This window comes from Pseudomassariella vexata (assembly GCF_002105095.1).
Source record: "Pseudomassariella vexata strain CBS 129021 chromosome Unknown BCR38scaffold_15, whole genome shotgun sequence".
Classification (NCBI taxonomy): domain Eukaryota; kingdom Fungi; phylum Ascomycota; class Sordariomycetes; order Amphisphaeriales; family Pseudomassariaceae; genus Pseudomassariella; species Pseudomassariella vexata.
In genome coordinates, this window is record NW_024467970.1 from 516,912 (window position 1) to 530,451 (window position 13,540).

At 49.4% G+C, this 13,540-nt stretch overlaps 4 protein-coding genes across 4 annotated transcripts; 3 read left to right on the forward strand and 1 right to left on the reverse strand.

The window, feature by feature from the left end:
* Positions 1–137: 137 nt before the first annotated feature.
* Positions 138–1,723, forward strand: BCR38DRAFT_413149 (uncharacterized protein; the record flags this gene model as incomplete). Its single annotated transcript, XM_040858798.1, has 2 exons — positions 138–979; positions 1,012–1,723. The coding sequence occupies 2 exons, from the start codon at positions 138–140 to the stop codon at positions 1,721–1,723; spliced, it is 1,554 nt and encodes a 517-aa protein (XP_040711645.1).
* Positions 1,724–2,675: 952 nt separating this feature from the next.
* On the forward strand, positions 2,676–3,975 carry BCR38DRAFT_446733 (uncharacterized protein). Its single transcript, XM_040861112.1, has 2 exons — positions 2,676–3,460; positions 3,522–3,975. The coding sequence occupies exons 1-2, from the start codon at positions 3,011–3,013 to the stop codon at positions 3,621–3,623; spliced, it is 552 nt and encodes a 183-aa protein (XP_040711646.1). The 5' UTR covers positions 2,676–3,010; the 3' UTR covers positions 3,624–3,975.
* Positions 3,976–6,727: 2,752 nt separating this feature from the next.
* Positions 6,728–7,933, forward strand: BCR38DRAFT_352482 (glycoside hydrolase family 28 protein; the record flags this gene model as incomplete). The annotated part of the gene is made up of 1 exon (XM_040856711.1): positions 6,728–7,933. One exon carries the CDS (start codon positions 6,728–6,730, stop codon positions 7,931–7,933), a length of 1,206 nt encoding a protein of 401 aa, XP_040711647.1.
* A 928-nt stretch (positions 7,934–8,861) lies between these two features.
* On the reverse strand, positions 8,862–12,917 carry BCR38DRAFT_468585 (putative protease S8 tripeptidyl peptidase I). The gene is made up of 11 exons (XM_040862782.1): positions 12,673–12,917; positions 12,582–12,617; positions 12,421–12,527; positions 12,329–12,388; positions 10,674–11,239; positions 10,322–10,346; positions 10,151–10,267; positions 9,875–10,100; positions 9,220–9,791; positions 9,076–9,172; positions 8,862–8,996 (listed from the first exon to the last, which is right to left on the reverse strand). The coding sequence occupies exons 1-11, from the start codon at positions 12,737–12,739 to the stop codon at positions 8,869–8,871; spliced, it is 2,001 nt and encodes a 666-aa protein (XP_040711648.1). The 5' UTR covers positions 12,740–12,917; the 3' UTR covers positions 8,862–8,868.
* Positions 12,918–13,540: the final 623 nt, after the last annotated feature.

The window sequence follows — 13,540 nt, forward strand, 5'->3', positions numbered from 1 at the left end:
ACTTAAGTATTGACAGTAGTAGGACTGGGGCGTCCGGCCTGGCTGTTCAAGCCCAGGCTACCGCATAGTTGACTTACCGCGAACTCAAATCAGACAACTACTGATGTCAATGCCTTGGGCACTGGGTTGATGTGAACATGTCACGGTCGAGTCCTTTAAATGGGTCAGCCGATTTTCGGTGCAACATCAATGATCACCTAGTCGACGGCCCGCTTGGCCCTGGTGACCCGCGCCCCTTTGGCGTCAATCTGACCACAGTCAACTTGACCCAGGCACCCTATTGCAGCTGCGGCCAGTTCAATAGGTGTGGTTTTCATCCACAACAGACGGGTCCTGGGGTTGTATTCGACAGCTTCCCTGACACTTCTGCCCCGGCGTATCAAAACAACACCGCCACGACATATTTGAGAGGGCTGCCTGTGGACACAACTATTACCCAAGGCGCCGGGGCCCAATTCGGCAGTACATCTGCAGACTATAGTACCATCCAAGACAACGGGCAGAATTGGCCGGGCTCCATTCCTTACGAAGACCTGGGTGATGATAAACAACCCGACCCCAATATAGGTGGGTGTGACGATCAGTTTTCGCCCGGGAATCCGTCATGCCCAACTGTGCCGGGCATTCGAAACATCCCGTTTCTATCATCCTTGGCCGACTACTACCAGCAAACTAGCTATTCTCATCCACCTACAACCTCAGCCGGCAGTGTGCCTGCCGAGCCTTCACTGAGTGGGCCGGGCTTGAACTCGACGACTTATGCACCAAGTTCTGCATCCGAGTCCGTTTGCGCATATTCATTTTACGAGAACTTTGAGCCTTTCGATGTGCCTGCGCCGCCGCTTGCTCCGCCCGGCAGTCAGTCTTGCCTTGCCCCGCACTCCGAGGGGTCTTCGCCTGAAACACAGCACTACAAGACACCGATTGACTCTCAGGAGCTCTCTTCTAATATCAGTGCGCAGGGCTCCCTTGCCTCGGCGTAAGTGTTTTATCCCAATCTATGATTCTTAGCTTTTGTGATCGACCACTCAAACGGCGAGCAGCTCGGCCATTGTCAAATACACCTGTGACATTTGCGGAACGGTTACAAAGTACCGCGATCGTCACCTTATCGAGACACATCAAAAGCCCCAAAACTGCGAAAACAAACCGCGTTGGTACCGTTGCCGCTGCGGTCATTTCAACTGTGCCTCGCGCAAGTGGGAGTACAAACGGCATCAAAAAAGTTGCAAACTTGTCGGCCGCAAGGATCTCATGCCCACTTATCATTGTCGATGCGGGTTGGAACATCCTGATAAAGAGCAGCACAAAGCGCATTATGAAAATTGTGCGAAGGGCCAGAAAAAACTTGGTCGCCCCCGGCGGAGTTCGGGGCGCCCGAGGACTCGAGGCGATCGACCGCTTTGGCGGGGGATCAGCACCTCGTCCTGACTTCAAAATAACTGATGGATATTTGTCGCTCGTTTGGCATTTTCTTTTGTCACTGCTATACAGGCTTCAGTCGTTACAGTTTACACCGCAATATCACTCCTTCTTGTTTCGTTTGTTGCACTCTACGTTCTCAGATCCCGTTCATCGGTGCCCTGGCCAACTATCTACGATGGAAACATCTCCCATGCCAACGGAAGCTGGCGAAGGAATTTCATGCGGTGAAGACTTGACCATGCACTCGGCAAACTTCGAACTATCTATAGAAGTTACGCAATTTCCTCGCGAATTGTAGTAACTAGTAAGTTAGGAACGACATATCCTTGCCAACCAACAATATAATAACGTGATCCACAAGTCATTTTCGCACACAAGTCACTTTCGCACTTTTCTTGGCACCTTCAAGTAATTCAGTAATATCCTATAACCCGCATTTTATCCTTTAAATTACTCAAAATCTTCTTCATTATCAGTTTCTACTTCTATTGAACAAGTCCTTGCATTATGTCCAGTCCCTCCGCAAATACCACAGCGCCTTATACCGGTCTGCCGGCGCTTTACAGGACGACTGCTTTCCCCTTCTTCCTCCTCCATAACCTTGATATCACCCCTCAAGGCCCGTAAAACTTGTGCATCACCTATACTAAGTGCTCCTCCATCTTGGATTTGCTTATTTTTCGTCCTACGACCCTTACTTAGTATATGGTTCGTCTCACGAAGCTCTTCGTTCTCCCGACGTAATAATGCATTCTCATGCATAATTGCATGCGTAGCCTTCGTAATCGAGTTAATTGAGTTCAAAATATGCGTCGGCGAGCTGTCTTGATGCCTCTGGACGCTACTTTTAATCAAAGTTGACTGCGATTCGGCTTCGAGGGTGACGATGTGCGCAAATCGTGTCCTTGTGGAATCGGGCTTGTGACCCCGCCGGCGAACTAACTACACGGCTGACAAGACTGGAGCTTCGTACTTGCACTTTCTAAACGCCTGTTAGAAACGAGAAGATGTCATTGACTTATGTGGGTTTGAGGTCAATTTCATCGGCGTCTTTGATCCAGATTGAAAGGGCCTCACTTTACGCTCGGTCCGAATGAACGAAGTGTAACAGGAGTTCGTGTCAGCCCAAGCCCCTGATTGGAGGGCATAGAGCAATGCAGCGCCCAACAGTCTGAGGACAATATGGACGAATAGCAACTTCATTTGCTGGATCAGGCAGCAATTGTCCTCAAAGATCCACAAACCTGCATCGCGGATTGGAATGCAAAAACGTCTGTTGGTAGTTTCGGCCCCCAATGCCATGTAACTGCTAAGTCCAATACCTGGCAACTTTCATGGCGCCTGGCCTCATTCTTGATGTATAGATCCGCGAAAATACGCAAGCTCACCGAAAAGCCCGTGGGTCTGTAGGGCTGAGAATGGGGCACTATATCGCCTTGGGAAACGACGGTTGCATATTAGAGTCGAGGGAACACGCACTCTTCACGATGCTTTCCTGTCACTCTCGCGGTCCCAAGCACCATGAAGACGACAAGGACGACGACAAGACCAAAGGCGGTACGTTCATTCCTTCAAGAAACAAACCATGCCTTCCGTTCACCACCGAAACCGCCGTGCCAACTGCCAGAGTCATGTTGCATCGAATATAACCCGCTACCAAGGAGGAACGGACACCAAACCCTATCAGGGCTACCATGACAACTTCAGGATCCAAGAACTGAGACTTAAGAGCGAGTTCCTCGACATATACGCAGTCAAGTGTCTCTGCGGTCGTACCTTCGAGGCGCAGGCGTTCTCGCTGTCGTGTCCCTGCCGAAAACTCCTGGAATCCAGGAAGCGGCGGATGAAGCGCATTTACCGCTCGCAGAACTTCGTCAATGTCTTCGATAGCGAGGGGAAGAGGTTCCTCGTCACCCAGACTGACAGAAGTCCGGCAGAGTGGGAGAATGTGTGTCACCAGATCAAACAGGGTGGGAATGAGTTCGAAAATCGGGATGAAGACGGTTTCTTTGAGGCTACTATAATGCCGCAAGAGGTGAGACTCTCTGAATATTCAATGGGACTGTGGTATGCTCAACTACATGGCTTCCGAGCAGACCTCTACAGATCAACCGACTCCGCCCTCGACACCGAGCTTCAGTTATGCTGATATACTGGCAAGGGGCCTGGAACGTCAGAACGAACACAAAGGATGCTAGAACAAAAGCTAGCAGGACGTAACACAAATAGTTTCCTATCACACCGCAATGGGGATCAGACAGTGTGGTTTAGTATTTTTTCCTTCCCTTCCCTGGACGCCCTGTGGGTATCCAGCACTTTTACGACCTCACGAACCCACGGCCTGTTTTCTTTCCAATACGTTGATCTCGTTTTCGACGCCGCTTGATTAATTTGGACTTTTGCAAACGTTGTACAACTCGAATGGCAGAGCGCGAGTTCAACGGTTATAAACTGTGAGGAATCAAATCTCATACACAAATCTAAGAGATAGAGAAAACTTACAAGTTTACATGTATGCTACTGTGACAACCCTATCTCGATAAATCGGAGTTGGGATTGCCTGTGAATGAATTACATATTTATTTTATCTCACCTAAGAGATTCCATCTCCTAAATGGAGTTTCATTGACCTTTCTCGTGGGCGACAGCCTGCCTGCCCAGCCTCAAGTTGAAGCCAAATCCATACAGCCAAGCCTAAATATGTTCAATACCAAAATTTACAGGGTTGGGATGGATCGTGGTAGATAATTATCCTTCCTATGTATATTATGCGGTAGCTTTAATCGTGTATTTACGTTTGTGGATGATCTGGGATTTGTGCCTAGATAGAGTTAATGAAGGTACATATTCCCTCAGCCCTATCCAGTATGTCCAATCCCGCTACACCGCACCCTGACCACTTATTATGACCTGAAAAATTTGGTTACATGCATTTCCCTTTCTGGCGTATCAGCGTCGGTTTCACACCACACCGACTGCAAGCGTCAAAGCTGGATCACCAATCGCGCAACATCAACACAGCCTCTATCATTTACCAGAGGTAAGGAACTCCCACTTCAGAGCTCTTGGGAAGCCTGAGGGAGAGCCCGCGATATCCCGGCTATCGTGGTCAGCCTGTCTATAATTTCAGAGGGACACCCGTCGTTTTCTTGAACTTTCCTTACTGCTCACAACAGAACGCAAATTAAATAGGCCATCATCTACATCTATTTAGCCAACATCACAGTCCAGTTTGTTCATGGTAGGAGCAGCAAACTTGTCGCTGTTAGAGTCGAAGTCGGGAATGTGGCGACTCTTGTAACCATGAATAGGGTGCAGAATCGGCAATCGGCACAAGGCGGATAAAGGAGGTACCGGGTGGTTTGCTTTGCTGGAAGAGGACGAATACGATATTCTGCGTCGTCGTAGTCTTATTGACATGGCTTGCTTCCAGTCGCGATGGAATCGTTCCCCGAGGCTTCTGGAAAACTCGAGGCCTCAATGGGTTGAGGGAAAACCGGTAGAATTATTGATGCAAAGCTCGTCCCGGCTCACAGTGATGATGCTCTGCAAGGCGTTGCTATTGTGCTTGGTGACAAGCCAAGATGGCCCCGACAGGTTTTAGGCTTCGCTGAACATAATCCTCGAGACCAGAATTGATGGGTAGTTCATTTCAATTCCGAGTAAGGCAGGGTTTTAGGAACGCGGACCTGACTTAAGGTTCTAGATTAGAGAGGTACGCGTCAAGTGCTGAAAGATAGGAAGCGATCTTTCGAAGTAGAGTCTGATTGTTCGCATAGTTTTGCCCGTCACCGAGAGTTATAATGCCGCTAAATCTCTCTATAAATCTCTCTATTGGCTCGTGGTATAAGAGACCGAGACCTATCATACTTTGTTACCGGACATCGCCGCCATTGTATTGTGTCTGAGTCATCTCAGTTTCGAGAGCTATACTGTTGGAAATGTCTGTTAGCAAAATATTATCCCGGGTATCTTGGTTACCATCTTGCAGTTCTCAGCATCGAAGAGTATTACAAAGAACAGTAACACACGATATAAAAGGACACCAGAGCCTACTCTCGACAAACCCAGAGTCTAATTAACTTCCACAGTGTCAGACAAGTTTCATGGCGTACTATTATGAAATCTTCTCACGCGTGGTTGATGCTTCCACGCTCGAAATGAAGACTGCTGCTGGATGATGGGGTTATGACTCGTCGGTATTTCTGCGTAAGTGGACAAATCCTTTCAAGGTAAAAGTATGCACGTAGTCCAGTTATACCAGGACCGGTGCGCTATATCTCCTAGCAGCACCGAATGCTAATATCGATACCAACATCCCTAAAGGTGGCCTTGGGGCGCCTAATCCCCATGAATAGTCTTCTGAATAATTGCAAGAATCTCAATATTTTCCGCTTCGTCATTCTAGACTGACACCGGAAGGCCTTTTACCCACTGGTATTCCAACATGGTTCCCAGCTTGGGAGAACGGGGACACAAATACCCGAGAGCTTGCTTCTCTGCATACGGTACAAAGTCCCACGTGTTGGGACCGTCAATCCAGTCCATGCCGACATCGCCTTAGCACAGGGCTATATACCACCGTGTAGAGAGCTTGATTTGCCAGAGCTGTCATCAGGAGGATACAGCTACAATCCGGCATAACCTTAAGCAGGCTGGTTACCCCCGGACGCTTCAGTCCCGAGATGCCAATCGTAGTACCTAGAAAGAGGGACCCGCGCCATCTAGTTATTCAGAGGCCGGTGACGTGGTGTTGGTGAATGGTTCCATTCAAAAAGCATTCGAACATGGAAAGTCTAGTTCCAGTATTCGTGGCTTCGTCGCCTCGATCGGTTGAGTAACCCAGGTGCGGCTTGCTCGGAGGACGTGGACGCCCAAGAGATCGACATTCACCTTTTACCATTTGACCCCGCGGGCCCACACGGAATATTGGCCTCCACCAATGTGGCATTTCTTCAATCTCGGACGTCGCTCAAAGGGGCTCTGAGGACGTGTCATTCCCTCACGAATTAGGACACCTTCCTGAATTGGATCGATCATGTTGCGGATGAAGTGACATCTTCCACTCCTCAGATGGGACAAACGGTTGTCCCGACCTCGTAACGACCAACGATTTTACACCCTTTGCGTATTTGCGTTCATGTGAAACAAATCAACGACTAAACGAAATATAGTTACGGGGCTCAACTGGGGTGGCATTCCGAAACGCGTAGTATAAAAACTCCACCTCTATCTCCGCCTCTTAGTTGGTGATGCGCCGGCGCTATCTTTCATTCCTTGCCGAGGAGGCCGGACCACAATGATGCCGGCTTTACTTTCTATACTCCCTGCAGCCTTACTGTTCGCAGCCAAAGCGCAGGGACTAGTCACCAGGGCGTCAAGCGCCGCAGACGCCACTTGCACTCCAGCATCCGGAACGAACGACGACGCCCCCGCAATCGCCGCCGCCTTCTCCTCGTGCTTCAGCGGAACCATCGTCATCCCCGCCGGAAAAACCTATAATATAGGCAGCGTCCTCTCCTGGACCGGCTGCGCAGGCTGCACCCTCCAACTCGACGGCACGCTCAACGTGAGCACCAACCTAACCTATTGGAATGGCAAAAGCGAAATATTCTCCATAGCCAACATTAATGGCGCCACCATCTACTCCTCAACGGGAACAGGCGTGATTGAGGGGAATGGCCAGGCCAGCTGGGACTACATCGTCGACGGCGACACGAGCTACGACCGCCCAAACCTTATTCGCGTCGACGGGACGACGAATCTCAAGATGTACAATTTGGAAATCCGAAATTCGCCCCAGTTTCATGTTGTGACGAGTGGTAACTCGAAGGATATTTATTATGGCGACATCACGTTGTACGCTGTCAGTACCTCAAATAATGTGGCGCATAATACCGATGGGTTTGATGTGGGACCGGCGTCGTACGTTACGCTTGAGAATCTGCATGTTACCAACGGCGACGATTGCGTTGTCCTCAAGCCTGGGGCCGACAATATCGTGGCGCGGGAGATCACCTGTATCGGCTCGCATGGCCTCTCGGTTGGCAGTCTGGGGAGCAGTTACGGCAAGACGGATTCCGTGACGAACAGTATTTTCGAGGGGGCTTACATGTCAGGGGCTACCAAAGCAGGCGGGGTCAAAGTGTGGCCTGCTGGTCCTGATCACGGCTCGGCGGTCGTGTCGAACGTGACGTGGAGGGATATTTATTGTGATGGGTGCCAGTATGCGCTGCAAATCGAGTCGTGTTATTCCGAGGACGATAGTTATTGTGAGGAGTATCCAAGCACAGCGCAGTTGACGAATGTGGTTTGGCAGAATGTCACGGGGGTTACGGATGGGAAGTATGATGACGTGGTGGGGAACTTGAATTGCCCTGGTGCTGGGACTTGTGGGATTTCTGTTTCGGAGTTGAGCGTTAAGTCGCCAGATGGGGGGCAGACGGTATTGTGTGCGAATACTGATGGGGATATAGGGGTTACTTGTACTAACGGAGCTTCTGGCTGAAATTTTTGTGCTGCTGTTATATTAGTGTACTAGTACAAATATGCTGAACCATACTAATGAAGTTCTTATTGCTGTTATTCTACGGCTCGTATGTTGATATAACCGTCATGAAGCAGCAAGTCAATGGAAAAGACATATAAGCTGGTGAAGCCCAGGCTGCGCAGTAGTACGACATCACCAGCCGTGTCTGCCATAATGAGACACATACACCCCACTTGTAAAACCTACCTGTGATTATAACGCGCCAGTGGCATGACGCAATTTGTAAATACCTTTTCAACGTAGTTACAGATGCCCGATTATACCTGCAAGAAGTCCCGTATCTGACCACGACTCCGGGCTTCTGGTCCCAACAGCGTCGATAATTCGACAGCGAGGTCATAGCTGTGGAGTGAAGACAACTACGGCATCAATGCCGCCCTAATACCTGAGTATATAAAGCCAAGTATCTTAGAAGCCAAGATGACAACAAAATGAGCGTGTTTGCTCCAGCTTCTCGCCACTGTATTTGCTATTGGCTATATTCGAAAGCCAATATCACTTCTTTATGTATTCGAAGATGTTCTGGGTGCTGTGTCTAGTCAGTACCCTAATATCAAGCGCTAATACAAGGCTCAAGCGCAAGAGAGATGCATATAAGTCAACAAGAGAGCCTTTCCGAATATCCACACGTTATTCATGTACGCTTACACAACATTCACAGGCACAGCTTCTAACCAAATATCTACTTCGAGGCCCCCAAATCGACTCATGATGTGGAAAGATTCACGCCTGTTGAATTTATCAGGTCCATATGTTTTAGGGGATAATTGATTAACTAACTAACATGTTTCGTGTTTATCCCTATTATGGATTATAGCACAAATCACAGCATGCACGCACCAAACGCATTGCTAGGATCCAGGATGACCGACACGCACTTCGAGTCCTTCGTTTTACGGCAAAGACATGAACAAGTCCAGCATCTTTGGGTAGTTTGGCGTCCCCAGACCCGTCACGGGATCCCATCCCTTGACGGCCTCAAACCCGATCGTTCCACAGCCAGGATTGTTTCCGTTGGTAACTAAGGTGACATATCGTCAGTATAGGATCAAAGAACCAAAAAAGGAGAAAAAAAAGAAAAGATTATTTCAAGCACTCACTATCGTTGAGCACCCCGGGGTTGTCGTATAGCACGGGGTTGATGAAACCAACGGGGCCCTTGCCAACAGCTATCCGCTCCTCGTTGATGCGGTTGACCTATGCTGTTTTAGTGCATGCTTTATCCGAATGAAGTGTTTACTTACTATGGCAGAGAAGATAGGCGTGCTCGCCGAAGTGCCACCGGCGAGTCCAAATTTTCCGCCAATATAGACAGCGATGTCGTCACCATTCGCGGCCACATCGGGGATTCCACGCCCGTCTCGATTGTAAATTCTCCCAGTGTCACCAGCGAGGGCAGTGACATTTGGCAGCGTCGGGTTAAGCGCATTTTGGGAAAGTCCGCGGTAGTATGGGTACGGAGGGTTGTGGTCCTTCAAAAATGTATCGGCCGCTTTCTTCTGGTAATGTGGGACTCCGTAGACGTTACTGAAGCCACCGCCAGACGAATAGTTAACGCTGCGAGGTGTTACAGCGGGGTCGTATGCTGCACTTTCTGGATCAAATACCGTGTAACCCGGGTATACCTTGGTGGCGCCAACATTGGTAACCCAGGGGCAGCCGTTGGGCCATGTTGGGTTGTAGATGTTCAAATCAGGTCCAAGACAGCCTGTGGGGCCGTCAAACCCGTATGGTGCTGGGTAATTGCTCACCCCCAAGTCGCCCGAAGCAAACAGGAAAGACACACCCTGAAGACCTAGCTTGAGAAACTCATGACCTGTTGATGGATCAGCTGTACATATCTTGGAGCCTCTGGCCATAAATCGCAATAAAAAGTATCAAGACGGAGGAATTCATTACACTGGCGTTTCTGGTAGGCGATGGGGACGTCCGCTTCTTGACCACCGTACGAGAACGAAAATACATTGGGTGGCTTGTAGATACCGCACTGCAGGGTTCCGTTGTAGCCGCCGGGCGAGGGGTCGGGGTAAGTTGGATCAATGCCCGGTGCATCACCGGTCTCCCCGTAAGCTGAGTAGGTGCAATAGGATCCGTCAATGGCATCGAGGAGTCCATTGAATCCCCACTATAGCCTCGGTTAAGTCAACGAATCCTGAGAACTCTCGAGCCACTCACGGTGTATGTGTCATTCTCCCAGGTCTGGTAGTGCAGATCGTCTACATTCCAGACGGTGATGGTCTGGGGGTACACGATGGGGTACGCAAGCATCAAGTCCAACATGTCAGGGTACGGCTAGGCCGAAGGCAATAGTACAGAGTGATGGGGAGTAACGGGCGTCCCTCCTACGTAATACCGGGTGGTCACTGGCGGTCTCAGGTAGGGGTGCCCACGGTGATGCATTGATCTCTGCTCCTTCCCTATCCTACTTCGAGATGGTCCTTATATAGATAGCTAGGCCGCCGCTTGGACCCGGCATAACAGCAGGGTCGGCGATGCCAAGGATCTTGACTCTCGTCATCCCAAAGCTTCACATAGATTGTAATCATGACTCGGGAGTCTTTTGTCCGAAACACCCCTCCGGCGCCCCACCGGTGTCTTGCGTTCAGTGTCCTGACACCCACTGGTGCCTATGGCATTCTGTTCTCTGACACAACAATGCCTCACCACCAGCTTGAGAGAGGTTCGTCGTGGTGGCTACGCCCCGTCGATCTCGTAGTTGATGGGATGCGTGCGCTGGGGGATCGATGGCGTAAAGTTGGCATAGAAAAGATCCAGATCTACCTGATGCCAGAACTGAAGCTCGGCCTCAAAGATTCCTAGAGAGTTGGTGGGGTCGGCGAGGTGGCCAGGTGGTATCTTGTACAACGCCTTCACACAAGCTGGAGTAATTGCCTGGTCACAGTGACTGAGATCGCTGGCGTTCTTGGAGAGTTGTTTGTAAACCTGCTCAGCCATCCACTGTGGTTTCTGCCGGTTGACTTGCCTGTCCACCCGTTTCTTCAGCTTCAGGTCAGTGTCGCCTTCAACCGGCGCCATCAGCCTAGTTCCCGGCGTGATGTAGTCAATGTGCTCCTGAATGGTTATGGGAACATGGTACTTGTCGCAAGCGGGGATGATACCTCCAGTCACGGCATCTTCGTGTTCAAAGTACTCGGTGCGCAGGAGAGCCTCCACTTTAGAGACTCGCGCGTTGAAGGCAAGCCAGCCCTTGTTGTCCGAGTGGGTGACATTTTCAATACCATGATCGGCAAGCCAGTCCCGTACCTCTTGCCAGAGTAACCAATCGATCGGATACCGGTCGGTAGCACATTTTGTTCATTAGATCGATACCGGTGGCAGTTTGCACCACCGGTATCGATCGTTCGATCTGACCGGACCGGTTATATGGAGGATTCTGAGGGCATCGTGACTCTTGTTGTTGACCCTGGTTTTATCTAACCTAATACGGTTAGGCGTTGTTTTAGGTAGGAAAAGTGAAGAGCTGAGTTGGCGTGAGCATTATATGGCTAGGTTGAGGAAGCGTTGGGAGGGTGACTATAAAAATAGTTAAGTATAATATCTAGATAACTGTTTATCCTTAACTGACCCTCGTCCAGGCCCCTTCCTGAGACCAACCCTTTAGCTGAAGCTGAGAACCAGCCAGTCCTTACGATGCTTCAACGCCGCAAGCGTTTTTATATGAGCGACGCCGACTCCGAGGTCCTTGATTCGCAAAGTACACAAGATACACAGCCAATAGCAAAGAGAAGGAAAGGAAAGGGCAGAAACACCAAGCCGGTGCCGATTAGACAGGAAGAATCACAACAAGACGAGCTTGACCTCTACCTGGCAGAACCTGTGGTTAACGTGGTGGCGTGATATTGGCGCAAAACGTTTCACCAAACTGTCTTATATGGCTGTTGACTTCCTTACGATACCTTCAGCGCAAGCAGAAACAGAACGCCATTTTAACAGCGTAGTAGAGATGGTATCAGCACGAAGATCTCGCCTAAAACGCCACGTTATTGGGGCATCACAATGTATCAGGTCATGGAGTTTAGCAGGCGTTTATCAGGCTGAGTTGCCACTCCATCTGCTTGACAAGGTATCAAACGTTGAATTGGATGGTGAGGTTTCACGCGAATTAGCTAATTGGGCGCAAAACCGTTAAAAATAAACAACTCCGTACAACCGCTATTGATCGATCCGACCTCTATCTGACCGGACCGGTTATATGTGATCGATACCGATCGATACCGGTTGCTTAGTAATCTGTACCGGTACCGATCGGATGAATATGATGTTGATCGATACCGGACCGGTATCGGTATCGGTGAAGAATCATGATCGATATCGATCGATTGGTCACTCTACCGCTTGCACAGCAGTCTCACTTGGGCAAAAGGCCTCGATCACTTGGTCCGATGTCCACAGCTTTCATAGTTGGGTGAGCTGGGATGAGAAACATCAAGCAGATATTCAGCGGCATTGTCCAGATTCGACTGAGTGAGCCCAATGCGCACCGGTAGACGTTTGTTGGAAGGAACTCGGTCTCGCTTAATCCATCTGGGGCCTTTCGAACTCAAGTCGGCTTCCATGTTGGCCCAACATGATTCAAACTACCGACTTGATCCCGATCGCTTTTCATGGATAGCATGGTGCTCTGAGAGAAGGTCAGAATCCTATACAGTTATGGGCAGAGACGACCTGAGACAAACCGTATGGAGCTGTTGCAGCTATTGAGGCAACGCTCAGTGCGAAGCTGATCACCGCGCCAACTCTCATGGTGGGCCTGGTTGAAATTACAACTGGCAAGAGTTTCAATTTCACGAGGTTGGAATTGCAGGGTAGTTCTACGAAAAGGGACGACGAGAAAGAGAAGATATTGGTGCGTCAATATGTAATGAACGTCGCTGCAGTTCGTTTCCACAACAATGCAGCAATTTACCGACGGCGAGTCACCACAGAATAATTTTACGTAAGATATCTATATGTCTTGGACTTCACTATGAGGTTTCGTTTGAAGAATACCCGCAATGGTCTATTGTTTCCTAAAACCAACACAAATAAGCTAATACATCTCAAGCTTCTCCTTAATTGTTGTTCTTGTCTGACACTTTCCCCAGTAAATTATTGAAACACCTCTTAAGTGATGGCATCCGGATGCTACTGCGATTATTAATATACGCTCATGCCATGGCCAGCTTATCAACCAACCCAGAACAATTGTATCATGTCGAGTTTGTAGCCAATTAAGCAGCCAGAGGGGCTTCATGCGACGTCGGCTGACTGCTGCACAAAGGAATACTTAGCTCAGTCGGTCTAAATAATGATGGACTAGCCTTCCCTCAAATCATGTAAAACTCAGAAGGTGATTGAGGGTTGGATACAAGCCCACAAGTCTCGGCATCATGGAAACACAGGGTCAGTGCTCTCATTAGAATGCCGGGCAGATAAGTAGACAAGACGATGTATTTTATGTTAGTCCATACAGGACTCTTGCTATTAACACATTAGTAAACTTTGGAGGCGCTACCACGAGATGGCAAAGTCGAATACGTTTGTGAACACTTGATTACGTTTGCC

Bases quoted from the DNA above. Each gene is read 5' to 3' on its own strand.
- BCR38DRAFT_468585 (XM_040862782.1), bottom strand. From the start codon at position 12,739: ATGAGAGTTGGCGCGGTGATCAGCTTCGCACTGAGCGTTGCCTCAATA. The intron at 9,792-9,874 runs GTAATGAATTCC...ATCCATCAACAG, and splicing joins CGCCTACCAGAAACGCCAGT to GTCATGAGTTTCTCAAGCTA. The intron at 8,997-9,075 runs GTGAGTGCTTGA...ATGTCACCTTAG, and splicing joins CCCCGGGGTGCTCAACGATA to TTACCAACGGAAACAATCCT.
- BCR38DRAFT_446733 (XM_040861112.1), top strand. From the start codon at position 3,011: ATGCCTTCCGTTCACCACCGAAACCGCCGTGCCAACTGCCAGAGTCAT. The intron at 3,461-3,521 runs GTGAGACTCTCT...GCTTCCGAGCAG, and splicing joins CTACTATAATGCCGCAAGAG to ACCTCTACAGATCAACCGAC.